Genomic DNA, 20,287 nt, shown 5'->3' with positions numbered 1-20,287 from the left:
TCAACAGATAAATTGGAGTGTTGCGAGAATGATGAAGTCACGTCGCGAGTCTTGTGGCACGTGCCTCAAAAAGTAGCAAAATAGCGACAAAGCATAATTAACTAATTAATTTGCCAGACAGCCGGCAACTCAAAATGAAAAGTTCAAAACGGAGCGGTGGGAAAAGTGGGGGAGCTAGTTTTTTTTTATGGGTGGGCGTCTGGCTCATTTGAGTGAAAAGCAAAACTTGAGTGAGTGTTTCGATCCGGTTCCCTTGTAACTCTTTCGTTTGCCATTCCTACGTTTTTTTTTTTTTTTAGTTTTTATTTGCAAATATTTCAATTGCTATTTGTCAGCGTTTTAGCTCTTAGTTTGCTCCCTATGGTTTATGCCTGTTTGCTCGCTCTGACTTTTTATGACTTATTTCGCTTTGGACTTTTAATTAAAGTCCGCTTTTATGGCCCTTGCCAGTGGCCAAAAAGTCACGTGACATCGTCGCACAAATGTCCATAAAAATCTGGGCAAGGATGCGAGGACTTGGATTACTGGCGCCTGCTGAATGATCACCCGTCTTATGCTAAAACGGATGACTGTATCATATTTCATCCCGACTCGGATCAAAGGGGAATGGGTCGGTAGTCATCCATCTCGACAGAAGTCTTTAAAATGCTGTTATTAAATCGTCAAAAAAAAAAAAAAAAAAAAAAACAGGAATGAGGTTAATCCAATTAGGCTTTGTATGGCTCAAAATGATTGAGTAACAATTCACGAACAAAAAGATGTGAGTAAATGAGCATGACGAAGTTCGTTTTAAATTAATCAACAAATATTTACCCATATACTCCGTAAAAAGGTAATTTGTTTTATCGTTTCAGACCCATTCGAAAGTTAGATCTTCATTTAAAATTAATTACCGAGAAGTACTACCCCAACCCAGCTATATATAAATACATATATGAACACATCCATCGTTCTTAAGTTAATAACACTCGGCAGAAATGCAAATTAGCAACAAGAACTGGCCAACTTTGTAGTGAAATTTTTAGGCAAGGGAAAAACTTTCTGAACGGCCTGCCTAAAAATGTTGAATTATGTAGATTTTATACCCTTTTCGGGGGACTAAAATCGCAATCATACGCACACAGGACCCACTTCAACTGAAGGACACTTTTTGTGTGCTTATTTTGTGAGCTTACCTGCACAGACCAGGAATTTGGCTCTCCTCCCTTTTGACCTTTAATGCCCACTAATTGGCCACGGGTTCAATATTACCAACATAAAAAAATTCTTGCGTAAATGTCCGTGTTGAAGTGGTTGGACTGGTCAAAAGTTCCGAGTTCGTGGAGCGTGTCTGGTGTATTGTATTCGAATCGAACAGTGAACGTCGAACGGAAAATAAAATCTAAAGATAATCATAAAAACATATTTTTTGTTTATCTTAATTCTTTTTAAAACAATAACAGTCGCAGCAAAGCTACGCTGATCGAAACTAAATTGTTGAAAATGCTTCATTAAATCGCTTTATGTTGCGCATCTGTATAAAAAGATAGTAAGTTACTATCGAGAAAATCGCAATGGCTTAACTCCTATTTAAGACCCACATTTCCAATTCTATAGTATATGAGTGCAAATCGGTGTATCTTTCTATCTCACCCACTTTGGCTTAACTTAATGATGCCGCGCGAATGCCGAAACCATCGAAACAATCAGTTGGCAATTTGCTGGCAGAGCCAAATGAATGTTGAAATACTTTTTGGCTTTAACTGTTACTTCGTGCATACGTGCACAAATAACCGTTATAATGCGGCTTTATAGCCACATCTGCCGACATCCAGCCGATGATGAAACATAATTATGTTGAATCACTCACGTATCCGAAGGATACCCAGAGCAGCGAAACGGTAAAATGTATCTGTAGGTGGCAAATGACAGACGAAACTCTGAGAAACTCCCCAAATGAAAGTGAACGGAAACACCAGCAATTATACGTGAAAATTCCTAAGAAGAACCAATCAGCTTAAAGTTTGTCAATCAATTTGCTTCATTCCCTTCAATTTTTTCTTCAAATTTGTACCTTAAATTCTATGATGAACATTTCTCTTGCATTTTTACTCATGCACTGAGAGGAAAACCTGACAGGAAGCTCCCTTTTAAAGCAATATTTAAATGTCTTAAGTACTTAATATTCAATGGTAATATATAGAACTCTAAAAGCTAAAAATATTCTGATGACGTCCTTAAATTTCTTCCTGTTCAGCAACATTAAGCCGACATTATGGCTAGAACCAACTGAGCAGCAAGTTGAAAAACGTAAAAATAGCTACATAAATGTCCTTAGCCACACAATGAGTAGCGGAAAACGCCGAAATGGAAAGAAAATCCCAGCGTCCGCTCATTGAAATGAAAATGCAAATAAGCCAAAAGGCTGCAACGAGAAGCTGATGAGTCGAAAGGAAACTTCTGCACTCTAAGCAAAAAGAAAAGAAAACCCAACTACTAAAGCAGTAACAAAAGTGAACTTGAGCCACCAAAATGCGTTGAATATCGCGGGGGCAGATGGCAATGGTAATGGTGATGGTGATGGTGAAAGGGGGAAAAGCCAAGCGAGTTCAACGCACCAACAAAGGCGGCAACGGCAACGGCAACAATGGAAATTGGCCAACAAATGTCAGACGGATCCAAAACAGGACAAAGGCGTGCGGAGGCGGGCGTCGACGGGGGGCGTGGCCATGAGCATATAGGAGACATGAATTACGCACTAAGTGAAATGAATTGCAAAAAATTATACGAAGCAAAGCGACCAATCAAAGCGGAAATAAAGTAACTCCACAACTTCAAAAAGTCGTTGTGCTATACATTCCGGAAAATTCCGCATAACTGTTGCTGGCCAGAACGGATTTTCCAGAGAGGTTTTGGGGTTTCCCTCCACGCAGACACGTGCATTTCCCACACACTCGAACATTAAGCACCGCCGACAATGTGAAAACTTTGACAGAGAACGCACCTTGTTTGGCTTTTGTTTCTTAGGGTTTCCTTTTTTGTTGTGGGTTCTTTTCTCTAGGTTTTCCTTGCGTTGCTTTTAATGAATTTCTCTAATAACTTTTACGATGATTTTTCATACGGGTTTCGCTCTAGATTTACGTAAAGTACCCGACTCGAAGGACACGAATCACTTGCTTGCGCCGCCACTTCCGATTCGTTGGAGAACTCAGCGCGAACTGAGTTCCGATGAGATGATGACTTGGCCACAAGGCTGCAAAGAGACTGGTTTCCCATGCGATTTTCGCCACCATTTGGGCAGTAATAAAGAGGCAACAGCAGGAGCGGCAGTAACTGCACTGGTGACGACCACGTCGACCAAGTCCTGAGCGGCCGAACAGCTGACTATCTTCAGCCGGTTTTTTGTAAACGGCGAATTGGGAGGTCAGAAAGAGAGAGAGTTAATCGTAAGCTCACTCTTAAAAAGTGACGAACAAAGTTCTCCAAGCAAATACACATTTAAAAACTGGTTGAATTTGAGAGGAAAATGTTTGTACCCTCAAAGATTGAAATTCCATTTCCTTACTTACAACAAAAGAAATCACATCAAATTCATATGCATTGATAAAATTGTAAAATAATATTGAATTAATTGGTTTTTTGTATTTAAAGTATTGTTGTGAAAACTCATGGTTTTCGCCTGGCAATGATATTTCAAATGCTCTCTCAGGACTCTTTTTTGGTTGTCCTTGCAATTCGCCCTGGCCAAAACTCTCTCTCTCTCTCTTAGCACATTTTGTTTGTACCTGCGCAGTGGCAAGGACCTCGCAGTTCCCAGCCCCTGTCAGCCTCCACCCTCCGTTACGCCCAATAAAGCAACTACTACAACAGGCTACACAAAATTGAACATGTTGCCTACCCCGAAAAAGAGTTGCTCCTTAGTCTAAAATTATGTTTGTCGAAGTTCCCGACTGTAAAATTTTCTGGCGTGCCCCATTTGATCACTTTGGGTGGGCGATGGGCAAAAAGGGGACGAAAGGGGAGCCTCGAAGAGCAACCACAACAATCTGCGCAACAGAAGCGACGAAACAAACACAACCCACACTTGACCACAAGCCTCGAGTCGACTGGCAATCGAGACCACAAAATATTCAAGCACTGCGGGAAAAATTGTCATCAAAATTGGTAATTCCAGTGGTATTTATCTACATAATAAATATATAGAAAAGGATGAAACTGATTCGAAGATTTTAGATTTTATCGTTGTTTTGCATTCATTTAAGTATTTTGAGCGTTTTGATAATCAATTTGTTTCTCTGTACTTTTACACACATGATTACGAATGTTGCGGTGTACCACGCGGCGTATGAGTAACGCTAAAAAGGGGAACGCCTGTCTTGCCTGATAGTAATTATCGTGCACAAAGGTTGTCAATGAAGCGTTTGCCGCCTCCGCTTCGACGCCCACTTGGACACGCCCCCTGGCGCGGGGGGTTTCATTCAAGCGAATATCGCTCATACGCCCGCTGGGCTTACCAGGCACATTTAATGGGGTTAAGTGAGTTATGATTATTTCAACGATAGAAGGAGGCAAACATGCAGAAAAGGAACTCCAGGACATACACACTCGCACGCCCATGTGGTTGGTTTATTTATGGCACAGCCCTCCTTTACTTAACCACATTTTGAGGTCCTTGGAGCTGAGCTGCCTGCCAACCGAGTCCCGGCGTAGACAAAAAACAAATTAGAGCCGGGTGACATTTTTATTGCTATTTAGCCTGGTGTGCCAGTGATTTTCTGTGTGTTTGTATAACGAGAGCAATGCTCGGCTTCTAAGGTAAATGAACTCTTTGTGGAGAATTTTTCTTAGCTGAAAACCTTATTGTTGTGACTGCTTTAAGTCGAGGCGAACACTTCCGTTGGCCAATTTTCAATTTTCAATTACCCAAGAATCCACAGAGATTGACGACATAAATCATGGCTCGAATCCCACAACGACAAACGGATCGATAGCAGAGTTTTAAAAAGAAATATGTACATCCCATGGGCCTCTATACCCTGCGACTCCCGACCTAGCTTAAATTACCCGACGAAATCATACACCTCATTAGGCAAAAAAGGCCAAACATAATTATGAAAAAAAAGGACCCAAATACAAAAGCCATAGAACACAACAATAAGATGCCAAAGCAAACTCAGGTCATGCAGTTTAATGTCCTTTTTACGCCACAACATCACGAACCGATGGAGGGCCACAAGAAAAGTTTGAGCAGCTCCTTGAATTGGTTTCATTATGCGGCCACGACTTTCCCTTTTTGTTGCTCCTATTGCCGTGAGAAGACTTTCGGCTTTAAGCTCTAACTTTTCTATTTTGAATGGGGCTTAGGCTCTGAACCCACGAGACAGACAAATTGTAAACAGAATTTCATACACATTTATCTATACGTCCAAATTTTTTCCCAACATGCCTAACTTTTTTATTTGTTTTTACACTTGCAACTAAGTTTGAGCTAGGCAAGTTTTTTGGTTTCTACTTTGCCCACTAAAAAGTTTTTTATTCACTCTGTCTGGTTTGCATTTCTATTTAAAATTAGGTATTTCGTTCATGAAAAGTTTTCAGAAAGAATTAGGGCTGTGCTTTTGAAAATTCCTAAAATAATAAAAAATTCTTTCTGTGATTGCCCACTAATTTAACTTTAATATTGTAACTTTATACTCCACATTAATCCCTGGTGCAATTTATTTATTTAGCTCAAAAGTATTTAGTATCCCACACTTATTTGACGTACTCTTCTACAAAAATTTAACACGGGATTCTACATTTTGTAAAGCGCCACCTATCTCTGAAAAAGCACAAACAACTAGCAAAGACACAAGCCAACAGAAACAGCTTTTCTTTCAAATAATTAACGCTTCTCTGAAAGTAAATGATTTTGATTGAACTTAAAGTAACATCTGAAAATTCTGTAAAAATATTTGAGCAAATTTGCAATAATATATTAGCGATAATCCATTTTAGCGGCGGCAACAACATTTAAATAACATATTCCTTACGATTGGCGAATTTTGATTTTTTATTACGAAATGTGTTAGTCAATCATGAAAAATTAAATGGGGCAGGAATAGGAAACTCAAACTACACACAAATATAAATAAATCAAAAGCATTAGCAACGCAGTAATGGAAACTAAAACAAAAAGTTGTCAGAATCGTAGATTGTTTTTTTAAATAACATTTTATTAATATTTTGCATTTGCTTCATGGCTCCTGCTTCCATTTGTCTGGTAAATTATATAAACATTTAAATTATAGCGAAATAATGAATGCTACGTAAGAAATGGTTCGCTGTCAAACTTAAACTATTAAATTTTGAGCTGAAAATATACAAAGAGATTTTAGAAAATATGTTATCATTAGTAGATGGTAAATTTCATTTGTCTTAGTTCATTGGTAAATTATTTTCGAATTTCTCGTTCATGTGCTTAACATTATTTTGGAGAGTACATATGGTGGATTAAGTATTTAATTGAATAATTAATAGAGCATTATTAAGTAAACGTATAAAAATCATTGGCACAAGTTGCAGTCAAATTAACAATTAATTAAGAAGGAAAACGAGGAAACTGTGTTAAAGAACTAATTTGTTTTTACCACGGTTAGATAGCATTGATGAATGGTATAATTTTCGTTTGCAATTGCACAGTGGGTTTTAAAAAAAATATAATATGCATAACTTTCGATTCGTATAGTATATGTAAATTGCACTTAGCATAAAAGTTGAGAATACTTTTGGTTCTGCGAAATAAAAGCTAGTTTAAACATAAATGTACACAATTGTATATAACCTAGACTAATTACTGTAAGTGGAAATTTTAAGTGCACTTTGTGGCTAATTTATAAAAAATCATAATTTTCTCTCTTTCCAGTTTCAACCATAATTACAACAAACAATATAACAGCAACAACAGTCGGGCCATAAACGGCGCACTCAGGTGAGAGCAATTGCAATAATGATAATCACACCAATTACGATCAGGCACAAAGTGAGCAAATCGTTCGGTGTAATCAGGCCCACAGTGCAGGCGACAAATACGTGCTCGAGTGTAGTCCAACCGCCCCGCGTTGCACCACCAACTGCTGCAGCTGCCTCTGCCGCCGCCGCCTGTGGTGCCACAGTTCGCACCTCGCCAAAAACGGAAAGAGCCTTGCAGCTGGTGGACGGCCGTTCATCATCATTAGCGGGATTCGCCGGAAGTCCTTTGCACCGACGACGATGTGTCTGGGTCTCAGTTACACTGTTTTCCTCTTCATCTACCTTCTCTTCACTGCCTGCCTGCATCTCCTCGTCGCCTTCATCGTCGTTGTTCATCGATTTAATGGCTTCGTTGAGTGACTCTGATTTAATTACTGGCTCCACTTGCGTTTCGTAATTCACTTTTAGTTCGGAAATGCTCAGGTTAAGTTGTGGCGTTTCGTAAACGATGCTCTTGCGCCGTGTGAACGGCATTACGGAGTCGCTATCGTCAAGTTCTAGTTCCTCCAGCTGGTCATATGAAATTTCGTTAAGTCCAGTGGCGTTAAGTTCTGTGGCATCAAGATCTATGCTGTCCAACTCGTTATAGGTTTCGTTAAATTGGCATTCGCTCTTTTGTTCGTCGTCAAGTCGACTTTCGTCAAGTTCTGTGTTCTCAAGTTCTAATTCGTCTAACTCGTCAAATGAAGCCTCAAGCATTCTGTCTATGATTTCCGATTCGTCCAGTTCCGTTTCGTCTAGTTTAAAGTGCATCTCATCAAATGCAGATTCGTTAAGTAAGCTTTCGTTAACCTCAATTATAGCGGAACTTAAGCCATCTATTTCATCTGTCGCTATTCGTTGCAGCGCCTCAGTGGTTACATTGTAAACCTCTTGACTCAGACTAACAGTTTCATTCAGGTTCAATTCTTGAACTACAGATACCAATTCTCCGCTACTCTCTCTAGCAATATTTAAAGTGCCCCCACTAAGACTATCGTTAAGTTCTATTTCTTCCCGTAGACTCTCCTCTAGCTCTTCTTCTGTGGGTAAAGGTGGAAAGTCTTCTGTGTTCAAACGATCAGCATCTCTTAAGCACTCCGTGTCCGTCTGCTCCTCATCCGTTGATTCCGAAGCACTAATGGAAACCTCGGATACGTAATGCTCCCTCACTTGAAATCGACTATTGTAAGCGGTCTGCAGTTCCAGGGAGGAATTCGCATGGTTAGCCAGGGGATAATCCGTGAGACTAACATTCCCAGAGTCCGGATTGGACGAGGTCTCTTCCAGAGAACTCAAAGAATCGAATTGAGTTAAAGCAACATTAGCTGCTCCTTCCGGCAGGAGACTTGCCTCTTCATTGCGATCCATTACTATGCGAATCTTGCTGGCATAAATCCTATTGAAGTTCGGCGACAACTTTAGCGTGGACTCCACCTCCTCGTGATCCTGCTCCGGAATCGTCTCTAGCTTATAACTATGGCTACTACAAGTGCTAGCATTATCGTTAGAGGTTGGATGGGTGGTTGAGGCTGAGGTGGAGGTGCTAGTAGTAACATCAAGTTGAACATTCATAACGGGATTAGTAGCGCAATTAGCTGAATCGAGCTGGGCGGGATTAGTAGTATTGGCATTGGCATTGGCAGTATCATTGGCGTTGGCGGAATCGGAATCAGGCGAACTCGGGGCCTCAGTGGTGGCGGGATCATCTCCGTTACCTGTGGCATTATGCGTCTGCCGACTGCGACGCTGCTGTTTCGGTTGCTCCTCGATGCCAAAAATGGCGGCCAGCTCCTCGCTCGAGTTGTACTGTGAAGGTGAGGATGTGGAGGAGCAGGAAGCTCCCCGCTCCCGGTTCCTGCCCCTCCGATCACCCACTGGCGTCAACTGGAGGGGTGGTGGCGATACCGACGGGGCGGATGGCTTGGACTCCACACTCGGATTAGTAGTGCTACTGATCGTGTTGCTCTGGCTCGTGCTCATCGTATTGGTGCTAATGGTGGTGCTCTGCGGTGTGGACTGCACCTCGTACGAGGTGGTGCTAAAGGTCTTGATCGGATCGGTGCTTGGTGCATGGCAATCACTGCTCTGCGACTTGATGTAGTCGCTGGAGGAATATGGATTGAAAGAGGTGATGCTCGAGGAGAGCGGACGGCTGGCGCGCGAAGGACTCGACGACTTGGCCAAACAGTCGCTGCTTGAGCTGAACGAACTGGCGGTGGTGCTCACATTGGGTGGGAAGCTCCCGCTGCCACTTCCACTCGTCAGACTGGGGGCAGTGGTGCGCTGATCATCGGTGGTCGTGGTTGAGCTGCTGCTCTTCGCCTGACGCTCGCACTCCTGCATGATCTTGTCAATCTCCTCGAGCGTCTGGCTCTTGGCTTGGGTCTCTGGAACGGGACAAACGAGAGTGGCATCAGCGGCTGCTCCACCCGTTGCGTTGGTGGTGCTGTTGCTCATATTACAGGTGGCCAGGTTGTCGTAGTCCGGATTATTGGCCAGTTCGCTCAACTGCCGCATGCATCGTCTGGCAATGTGCTCGATCTTGTCGGATTGTATGGGATCTAGTTTCTTGATAAGATGCGGCATCACCAGCTGTTCTCCGCCTGGTCCAGTCTTTGTGGTCTGCCTCACTTGGAGGGCCTCCTGAACTACCACCGGTGGTTCTGTGGTCACAATGTCCTTGAGGATCTTCTCACAGACCGCATTAGCAGCTTCGGACACCTCATCGATAGCTCGTATGAGTTTGCCCTCCTTATGTAGCTTCCTGAGGGGCTTATCCTGAGGTTCCTGACCCTCCTGTCCCGCATCTGGCAGAGTTTCGAGCAGCATTTGGCCACAACGTTTGGCTGCCTCGGAGACAGCTTCTATCTGCTGCAGTTCATCCTCTAATCTCTGTTGTTCGGCATTCAACTTTGGTCTCGCAGCTGTAATCAATGCCTCCTTGCGAAGTTCATGGAGTTCCTGACTCAGCTTAATGCTGCTGGCCTGCGCATCCTGGGCAATCTTGTTGAGAGCATCATCTAGCATGGGTTCAGGAGTCAGACTCTTTCGGGGAGCTGGCACAGGCGCTGCCTTGGGTATTTCCTCTTTGGACAACCGTTCTGGCAGTTGGGCAATAGCTCCTCCCTGACTGGGATGTCTAAACGGTATGGGGTGATGCTTTCTAGCCAAATCCAGTTCCTCATCCTGAGCTTTCAACTTTCGGAGAAGATCCAGTGTGGCGGGTACATCTTTGGTATCACTGCCATCCTCACCCTGCAGATTGGACATGCTGCCAGCTCTTTCCAGGTTGCGAGTCAGCTCCATGTAGCTCTTAAGATCTCCACCAGATGGCTTGGCAGCGTCTCTTTGGATCAGATTGTATATGTTGGCCGATTGGGTTCGAATAGCCCGTTGCTTCTTTTGCATTGGGTAGACAAAGCTGGATTTGGGACCAGGAGGATCCTTTCTCAATGAACGCACAGCAAGATCATCTTTAATGATGTCAGGAGAGCCACTCTTCTTCTTCACCCTCACTGGCTCTACGTGAAGATAATCCGACTGTGGAGCTGGCACAATGGGTCCCACTGGGATGCCGAATGGAGGCTGCTTCTCCGATGGCCGATGTTGCAGATTGGCCAACTGTAGGTTCCTGAAGGCCACATCATCTCTGATTGGATCTGGTTCTCCGGTTGGCGAATCTTCATCCTCGTAGTCATCAGCATGCGCCAAGGCGAACTTTTCAAAATCACTGGGAGTTGGCACACGCATCTTGGAGGAAATATCCAGCTTTGGTTCCTGTTTGGGCTCGGCTGGTTCAGTGAGTCCTAGAGACTTGTAAATGGCCTCCAGTTCGTTGATGGCCTCCTCCAAATTGGCAGGCTTCTTGCGAGGGAAGTAAACAGGAGGCGGTGGCGCCACTGCTGGTGTCAAGCTCATTTTGCGCTCCGGATAAACTGGGGGTGGTGCCTGTTGATGCTGCTCCCTCTTTTCTGCCACGTACTCCTCATATTTGTTGGGTAAATCCTCGCCAGATCGCCTATTCTGATAATGGTGCGGCATTGAGTTGGTCTTGTGCACATCCCGATGACGAATCTCCACATAGTTTTGATTTCCATGCTCTTGTGTGGGTTTTATGTGCAGACTCCCACACACTATGTTATCCTGATTCGGCGAGGGATTGACTGGTGGCGCATTCCTCTTAGGTTTCTGCACCTCGGAGTACATGGGCATGGGATAGGTTCGCAGCTCACTAAGTCGCGAGCTGGAGAACGACCGCGGTTTGGCCAAGGGCTGCTGGGGAGCAGGACTTGGTGTGGGCAGCCCACTCTTAGAGGTTCGCAATATACCACTGGATGCTGGCACTCCTGTATTGTCCATCCTGCCTGCATCCATCATGTGTATGGGCTTCCTGGAGCGTGGCGTTGCATCTGCCACATAATGGAAATCAATACCATTCGGCAGGGATTGCTTGCCAGGATTTGCGTTCCTCTCGGATCGAGTTATGAATCTCCTGTGGTGCGGTTGCTGTTGACTCACTGGTGCACTGACTATTGACGAACTGGGCTGGGAGTTGAGCGAATGCACCGACTGGTAGTGGGGTGGCTGCCAAATGCGATCATCCGACGCACAGCGACTATTGTGATCGAAGGCATAGGACACGGGACGCAAGTCTCCAGAGCTGGATCCAATCTTCCCGGAACCTCCAACATGCACTCTCCTCAGTGGATCCCTTGGAGGCGGTGGCGGTGGCAATGGCTTACTCTGCATCCTCCCATTCATGTTCTGCAGGTGTATTTGACTGTCGTAGCTGATGCTTCGCTTTCCATCGTTCTGCATCGCATTCTGCAGGTTCTTCTGGGGCTGCGGTTGCCACTGGACATAGCCAGTGGACGCGTTCGTTGGCTGGTAAATGGATAAAGGCAGTGGCTGGGTTTTGTATCGCTGCTGGGCTACAACGGGTGCTCCGCCATGACTCGGTTCGCCATCCCGGGACAATCTCTTGTAGTAACGCTCATTGCGGGCCGCTCGACTGCGTCGACTTTGTCCAGCAGCGGAACCCAAATGAATACTCTCATCGCTGCGGTATTTGGAGAACGTGGAGGAGTTCAGCGAGATCAGTTCCTCCTCGCTGGAGTGAGCTCCTGGTGGCTTGGGACCTCGCTGCGCCGATCGAGATTTGGGCTGCTGGTAACCATTTCCCTGAACTCCAGGCTGCATTAGTAATCTCCTGTCCAGCGAGTTACTCGATCGTTGATAGTAGCCCGGTTGATTTTGATAGTAGGGCTCCGGTTGTATGGCCTCCAAGGGCAAGAAGAACTCATTGTCGATTTGCGGTTGGGGTGGATGTGGTGGAGCCTGCTCTTGCCGCTGACTCACCACAATGTGATCGAATTTGCTGCAACCTCGCGATCCTTTGCCATGTTTTCCCTTCGGCTTGCTGGCTGACTGGCGCTGGGCAGGCACAAATCCCGCCTTGCGATCTTCTTCGCTGGAGGATGCACTCTCCGCCTCCTTTTTCTTGCGAAAAAGTCGCCCGAAGGACCATTTCTGTTTGCCAGAAAGCTGCTGCGAGGATCCTCCAATGCTGTGATTGCCCCTTAGCCGATCCATATCCTCTTCCTCGTTCTCCTCCTGCTGGTTGTGGTGATGGATGTCCGCTGTGGTTGTGGTGGTCGTTATCACCTTTGAATCGTGGTGGTCGTCGGCGCTATTCCGGTCATTGGTCAGCTGAAGCTCCCTGGGCAGCGGCAATTGTGGCCGCCAAGTGGTTTGAACAGTCTGTAAATGAAACGAGAGAAATAGAGAGTATTTAGTTGAGTTCACTCAAACGCAATCAAGATAAATGAATGTTTTATTTGCCCGCAACTCGCGGAACCGCGAGTCTGATAAGATTTCGTGGTTTCAACTTGTGTTAACTTGGCCCGAAGACCTCGAGATAAGCAAACTCAGAGAGTCTTTAACGATCTTTGCGGCTATCTAAAAGGTTTAAGCTTTTTTACGACCTCACGTCGCTTGCATTTACATGACAACCAGAAATAAAACTACATCTGATTCAGGGTCGTTGGACCCTGGGTTTAGAAAAATATTTAGGGCTCCTCATTTCTCCCAGTGTAAGAGACATCTAACTTCAATTTTTTTTCCACGTGTCAAGTGCGGTTTTTTTTTCTTCCTAAGCGAAATCATTTGCATACGGCTCCCACACAGTACTTGTACATAAATACTTTTTTTTCTGTGAATTCAGAGCGGAAGCAGCTTATTATCATAGCAAATTAGAAGTTTTGCGAGTACTTTGAGAAGTGACTTACATACAAGCTATCTAGATAAACCTCTTGCCATTTTGCTTATACATAATGCATAATGTATTGTTTGGTTCCTGGAAACATTTCAGCCAATTCACTCATGATCCATCAAAGCTTTTAAGACCCGAGGAACTATTTAATCTTATCTGCCAATCCCATTTGCCAATTGAAAGGCCCCGCAAACAAATGCTGAAACTAATTAATTTAATTTATTTTACAGCCCTCTCCATACAATTTTCATTCCGGTTTTCAATTCGTTCATTTTTTTTTTCATTTTCGAGGATATTAAACGAAAATAAACCAAATTGCGTGTGAAATTCAATGGGGAGGGCACATACATATATAATATTTGTTTATACAGAAAGCTCTGCAATTGGTCCGATTTTTGGGGCACCAGACGGCGTGTGGGATCTGGACGCATCATTTCCGTTGCTGACGCCATTCGAAATAGCTAAGGATGACGGCAAATGATATCGGGGCAGAAGAAGATATCCCAAAGGGTAACACTTGCTTCCCTTCCAAGTGGTAAACAATGAATGGGGAAACATAAGCATAAAGAGATTATGCTCGTGTCGAATGACATTCGATATCGTTGGCATCTGTAAGCGAACTCGAGAAACACTTGGAGTTTTTATGGAAAACATTGGCTTATTACCACCATTCAGTTTCAATTCATTTGCAAGTTTTTTTTCGATATTAAATGATCATTCTTCAACCAAATAGATTACTCGCATCCATTATTCATTGAGTAAGAAAGCTAAAAGTCTCTTCATATGGTCGTTTTTTACTCTTTTAGAATCACATACATACATTTCCATAGCCTTAACATTTTTCTTTCAGAACAATTCAAAGTCTCGTAAAAATTTTAAGAACTTTTTCGATAGAATTTTGAAGAACTTCCCAGAACACATGTCTCATCGTGTGGTCACCACCATTCGCTCACTTGTCAACTTTGATTTACAGATGGAAATATATGCAAGACTTCCCCAATGATCTTTGTTTTTTCGGCGTCGTGATTCACAAACGCTTTTTAGAGACTCATTATAAAATTTGATCTAGACTATATTTATGTAAATTACATGAGAACTTTTACTGGGGAATTTACGGTCTCCTAAACAGCTGCGTAATGTCGGGCAATGTGCCAGTAAAAATCATATGCGGCTGGGTAAGATGGCCAACGCAAATCACTCATACGCAATGGCGCAAGCCGTACCAAACAACAATAGGCACACATATCAAACGTGCGATTGTATCTCTGAGGAAACTATAAATAAGCACACGCAACAACTCCAGATGCGAAACCGAACGAGATTCCCGAAACTCAAATGGCAAATCCCCAAAAAAATAAAAAAACGACGGGCAAAACGAGAAATATTTGAAAAAACTTATAAATAAAACAGGCAGCAAAAGTACAAACTGGGTGGAAATAAAATTCGCGCGATATAGATCGAGGTATATAGAAGGTACAATCCGATCCGATTCGATCCGTCACGAGCACTCGCGCTTTCTAGACTGATTACGGCTAAGGAAAAACTTTCCGTAAAGATCGATTCGAAGGCGACTAAAAAGCTCCCAAAAGAAGCTCCCCAAATGGGCAGAAGAGCAACCTAAAGAATTTAAGAGAACCTGCCAATGGGGTGAAGAATTCCCAAGAGTGTGTTTTACATGGTTGTGGCGAGAGCGGCGATGATCTAGAGGAAATCCCTTTAGTTAGTCCCTAGGCTAGATTTCAATTAAGTAAACAGCAAAACTGGAAACTAAATTGATTTTTCTAGCTTGCCCAAATCGGGATCATTAAAAGTGTATTACGATTGCGGGCAGTCAATGAACTTTTACCCCGCCTTCGGGCTTTTTAATTAAGGCCGAAAATACACAATTCAATTAAGTGGGCAGGAAAAACTCTTCAGGTGAAGGCGGTTCATACATGCATTCAACCTCCAGAGCGGAAAAAACACAGGCTGCACTCAGAAATAAATTACCCCAAGTTCCCTTCTAAATATTGTGACTAGATTCTAGTTTTTTCACAATTAATTCTTATAAAAATTGAATTGAATTCGTAAATTAGAACTTTAAGACCATATATCAACCAACTATTTGTATGAGTGTATGTCACCTTTTGTTTGTGGTTCTGTCAACCGATTAACAAGATCATTAATTTCGGGAGAGGCGAAGGGAATATGTGACCAACTTCTGGTTATGAATGTTCCCGAAAATAGCATCTCTATAACACTGATCGAAGATGTTCCACTTGTGTCACATAAATATGTCCGAATGATTCACTCGGCTCGTATATAAACGATGGCTAATGCAATTAACTGAAGTCCAAAGGTAGGAAAACTGTTTAGACAACTTGGAAAATCAAAAAACAAGCCCCGAGCTATGCGGAAGATCTAGTCGGTGGCGAAACTAAAGTGCACTCGAAAGTGGGTGAAGTGAGTGCCATCTAATTATAGTCGGACATTTGCTATATATATACACTGGGGAAAGATCAGACGATCGAGGAACGCGGCAATATGGGTCACAATCCTCGAGAACTTGGGGTGGAGAGAACTACCTGGGCAAATTTGGATAACCTTGGATTCTCAGCTTCAAACGCTTCAATAAAAATGTGTTCAAATCGGTTTCGCTAATTCCTTATTCGCAGCTGTGCGCCGAGAAGTTAATGAACTGAAACACGAATTTTAATTACATGTTTAATGACTTCAATTTAATATTATCGCTGCTCGTGGGGCGACTTCAAAGCTGGCTAGATTTATGCGAAAAGTGCTGTACATTTCGAGGGATAAGTGAAGTGTATTTATAAACTTGGCAGCGTTGTTTCGAATACCGTTTTAAGTATCTGCCACATCCGCTTGCAAAAGCAGCCAAAAGAAGTTGAAATATCTGTGTCAGAGCGAAAAATCCCCCAAGCTTATCATACACATTATGCAAAAAAGCCGCACACTCAAATGCCGAGCTGAAATTAAGAAATTTCTGCGCAGAGCTGAAGTCTTGAGGCTGACAGAAACAAGTGGTTGGGCTCCACTTGGCTCCACTTCTAATTCATTCGGGATGGCCCACGACAAACGAATGTCTCTGTCTTCCAGCGGTTCGAGCATTCGAGCATGCATAATCTATACTAATTTCTATGCTCGAAAACGCGGGGTCAACAACACGCCATTAGAACTGACCAACTCGGCTGGAAAAACTTCGGTTAAAACTGCCCCACACTCCACCCGGATTTTATTATTATTATTTATATTTATGCACAGCACGTGTTGCACTTCTCGGCTGCAAGTCAGCATGTTTGTTTATCCCGACGAGCAAATGACTAGTGCGTGATATCGCTGATGTTGCAACATTCCCATTGTTTCGGTAGGGAATCGCCGAATCGAGGAGTATCTTTGGGATAGCCGAGTGAACCAGGAAGTACGCTCAGCTAACATCGATCGGAGCAGCCTTCCACGCATTTCAAATTATGCATATTTTGTTCATTTTTCACGTCGGCCAGAGCCGAAAAATGTGAGAATTTGTTATGCTGATATGGTAAGCTATGTTTTCGTGTTGGGGTTACTCATGGTTACTTATGGAAGCCAACTACGGAATATAATTCTAAAAGTTCATTTTGATAATTTTCCTTCAGCTAGAAATTGTTTGCTTACAACTATTTTCTCCTACAATCCACAAATTTCTTGTTATACCCTAGCAATTTTCAACTTGGCCAAAACATGTTTGTTTTTTTTTTGTAATTTCTATATCCCATATATATTCAAAACTTTTCGCCACTCAGCGCCCAACTTTAACAGACCATGAAAGCGAAAAACAATTTTTGAAAGCAGCCGCCGGCATTAAAAGTGTTTTGTGGCTGCTGTAATTTCATAAGAAAATAAAAATTCTGCGTGGCCAACGCATGAGAAAATATTTTGCATATCTAAACGAATAAAAAAAACACATAACACATAAAAACAAACAGACGAAACTTGTCGCTTTCGTTTTCAAATATCGGGGCGTTGAACTTTTCCCAGAAAAGCCGCGTTTGACATGAAGATCTTGGGCAGTCGGCCTGTGGGCCCCCGATTTTACCTATTGGTTTACACTTCACCTTTCTTGCTGTTTGTTATACAAAACCGACTTTCACTGGAAGTCATTAATTTTCACCCAAACTCGAGTGTGAACCAAAGAAATCAGCATTTGATCCACACACACACACATGTAAATCGATTTTTAATTGCTACGAAATGTGCGTTGGGAAATTGGGGAGCCTAACAAGCAGGTGGTAAGTATGCATTTAAATTTATGAAAATTATTTGTCCGATTATAAATTCACCTTCTGGAAAGGGGTGATCACAGATTGAGCTGCAGAGCCGGCTAATTTGTAGCGTTTAGTTAACTTTGATTCGATAGGGAAACACAAAATCTGCATAATTACGCGAAACTCTCGAAGGTCTTTTGCGTAAGCTTATGTTTTTCGATACAGAGTCGTGGGATTTGGGATTTCGTTTTGGATGAATGAAATGTTAATCGGAGCAACAGGTTCACCTGAGATGGCTCAATCTGAGCTTATGTCTCCGATTTGAAACTCTGAATGAAGAAATTGGTAATAGTAAGTTAAGTTCTTGCGTAAAGTGTGAGTTTAATTAACACCAAAAACTTTGAACACAAAGCGTACTAAACTAAATTGATTTTCTGTCTCAGAATGGATCTGCAATTAACGCCTTTTTGAAGATTTGTGTGTTTGTTTAAAGAATTCGTATCCTCTTCTCGACACAAAAGACAGAACAAAGTCTTTCAAAGGAAATATTAAAAGTTTGTTTAGCTTTGCGTGGGCAGTGACTGAAGATATATAACTTTAACGATCATTCAGGGCTAACAGGGAAAATGCCATCAACGGCTGGAGAAAGATTTCAATATAAACACAGACAGCAATCTTTGTTACAGTTCACAAAGCGGAGCATTTTATTGCGAGACGAGCCAGAAAATGCATTTTTTGCACGCTTCGCAGTCGCTTTAAGCGGTTGAACTTGTTTTTTGTGCTGCTTTGTGGGATTAACAAGCCATTAACACGTCTCGAGTACTTTCAGTCCCAAGACCTTGACCCAGCCAGCTCTGAAAAAAGGAGGTAATCAACTTCAATGTCGAACGGGGCGGGGCGTATGACGGAATTAATTATGAATTGCTAAAGGCACTTGTTCGAAAATTGTAAATTATATACATACAACAACGCATTACTAACACGCAAGAAACATGCATCTTCTTGCGCTACTCAGCTATTTCCGTAATATTTTTCGGGTTTAAAATACTCGAAATGGATTTTGCCATGGCCCAAAAAAAAAAAAAAACAGTTCACATCATCATTTTGTTTATAATGCGTACACACAAAAATTGAGCGGCAGCCAACGGAGATGTTGAAGCGTATTTTTTATTTTATTTTATTTTATTTATTTTGGAGGTGTGTTAGACGAAGATTGAATAGGTTTTTTTTTCGGTAATGAATATTTTACATTTAAAGTTGTGTACTTAAAGTAAACAATGTGTAAAGTTCTTCCTTGTAAGAGTAAGGTGTCAGAAATGTATTTGATTTTTTACACATTTTTTTTTTCATTTTTACTCAGTGCTTATTTTTAAAATATTATTTTTGTGTGTATTTCGTTTTCAATTTTCTTTGCTTTGCTGACAGACAGTTCAGTTAAAAGCTAGAAGAAATTTCTTTGCCAGAAAATCGAGATGTGCAAAAATTATAAAATATATATGCAAAGATCGCATAGGAATATATTTAGTTAATGCCGGCAAAATCTTCGAGTCTATATGTATACACCTGAGATTTTCGGATGAAAAATGTGAATCTTTCGCGAATGAATCACTTTTGAATCAGTTGACTATACTATGTGTGCCGAATCAAATAGTTAGTTCTCGTTATTTACGAGTTCCGAGGGCAAGGCCAAGTTTGGCATCATTTTAGACTTTGGCTAGACAAGAGACTAGTACGAACAGAAAGGAAGCCGACAATTTGCATGTTAGACCAAAGGCATTAAATTAATTTCGCATATCGCGAAGCTGTTTCTAACATCCTTTTGAGCGGTAAAAAAAAATAGCCGGAAGCTAGCATTTTACATTTCCGCTCGGCAACAAAGACCGCAATTGAACGGACAGTGATTACGACGGTTCGGTTTAGTCGAGAAATTATATGGGTAAACTTTCAATCTTCACAGTCAATGCATGCCAAACAAACTGTGAACATGGATACATTGGTACATTGGCACATGGATACATGACAGGTGGTCTAGATTTTGTGGCCCAAGGTTCGAGCCTTCATTGCGGATTAGTTGCAATTATTGTGGCCTCTTGACATTCTTCTTTATGAAAGACAACAGCGGTCAACACAAAACTCAGCACTTACGCACTATCGATTTTTTTTGCCCGGGCTTAAACCTATTTAAAGCCCCCACTTCCAAAGAGTGTCATCGATTGGTGTTTGTTTGTTTGACAATAAAAGTAGCCGACATCATCGAATAGAAGGGACGGCACTAAAGATACATCAGCGAACTTGCCCCTGAGGGGCTTCAATTAAATGACAAAATGGCCAAATGACCACAGGGACTGCGATAAAGAGCAATAAACTAAGGGCTAAACCGAGTAATTAAAGAGCAGCCCATTTGATTTTGTTTGTTTTTTTCTTCTTCTTCCTTTCCACCAAATTGTTATTGAACTTAATTGGATTTGGTAACTATTGCTATGAGCCGAAATGGATGAGAAAGAGTAACCGAAACCCCGACGAGCAATCAAAATTGGAAGGAAAATTGTTTTCTTTATATAAGTGCATTGAGCAACGAATATGGATTCAGTTGATTTTAATCGGATTTTAAAAGAAATCGTATTTATCATAACAAACTGTTGGTGGTGAGCCACAGAAAAGTGCAATGAAAGCAAATTGCACAGTAAAACGAGCTCAAAAACTGCAGAAACAATTGTGCAATAAAGTAGAAACGGCTAAAGAAAACTGCTGCGATTCAGAGTTTTAAATCAATTTAATTTCTAGATCTAACGATATCAATCTA

The 20,287-nt window shown here is 42.3% G+C and overlaps 1 protein-coding gene across 13 annotated transcripts in view; it reads right to left on the bottom strand.

Moving 5' to 3' along the window:
* The window catches only part of Svil (Supervillin), a 121,572-nt gene that overhangs the window by 83,940 nt on the left and 17,345 nt on the right, over positions 1–20,287 (bottom strand). For 4 of the 13 annotated variants that reach the window (NM_001202100.2, NM_001169859.2, NM_206242.3 and 1 more), the window contains exon 1: positions 1,176–1,405. The exons of 1 other annotated variant lie outside the window; for it this stretch is intronic. Coding sequence is in view for 7 of the 12 variants with exons in the window: in NM_139462.4 (NP_647719.2) it covers positions 6,946–12,732 (5,787 nt within the window). In the remaining 5 variants the exon portion in view is untranslated. Of the gene's footprint in view, positions 1–1,175; positions 1,406–2,983; positions 3,200–6,183; positions 12,733–14,670; positions 14,779–20,287 lie in introns of those variants that run through there. 8 more of the 13 variants (NM_001299988.1, NM_001299990.1, NM_001299987.1 and 5 more) reach the window with 5 other exon arrangements.

This window comes from Drosophila melanogaster, chromosome 3L (assembly GCF_000001215.4).
Source record: "Drosophila melanogaster chromosome 3L".
Lineage (NCBI taxonomy): Eukaryota > Metazoa > Arthropoda > Insecta > Diptera > Drosophilidae > Drosophila > Drosophila melanogaster.
This window is presented reverse-complemented; position numbering and strand designations above follow the sequence as displayed.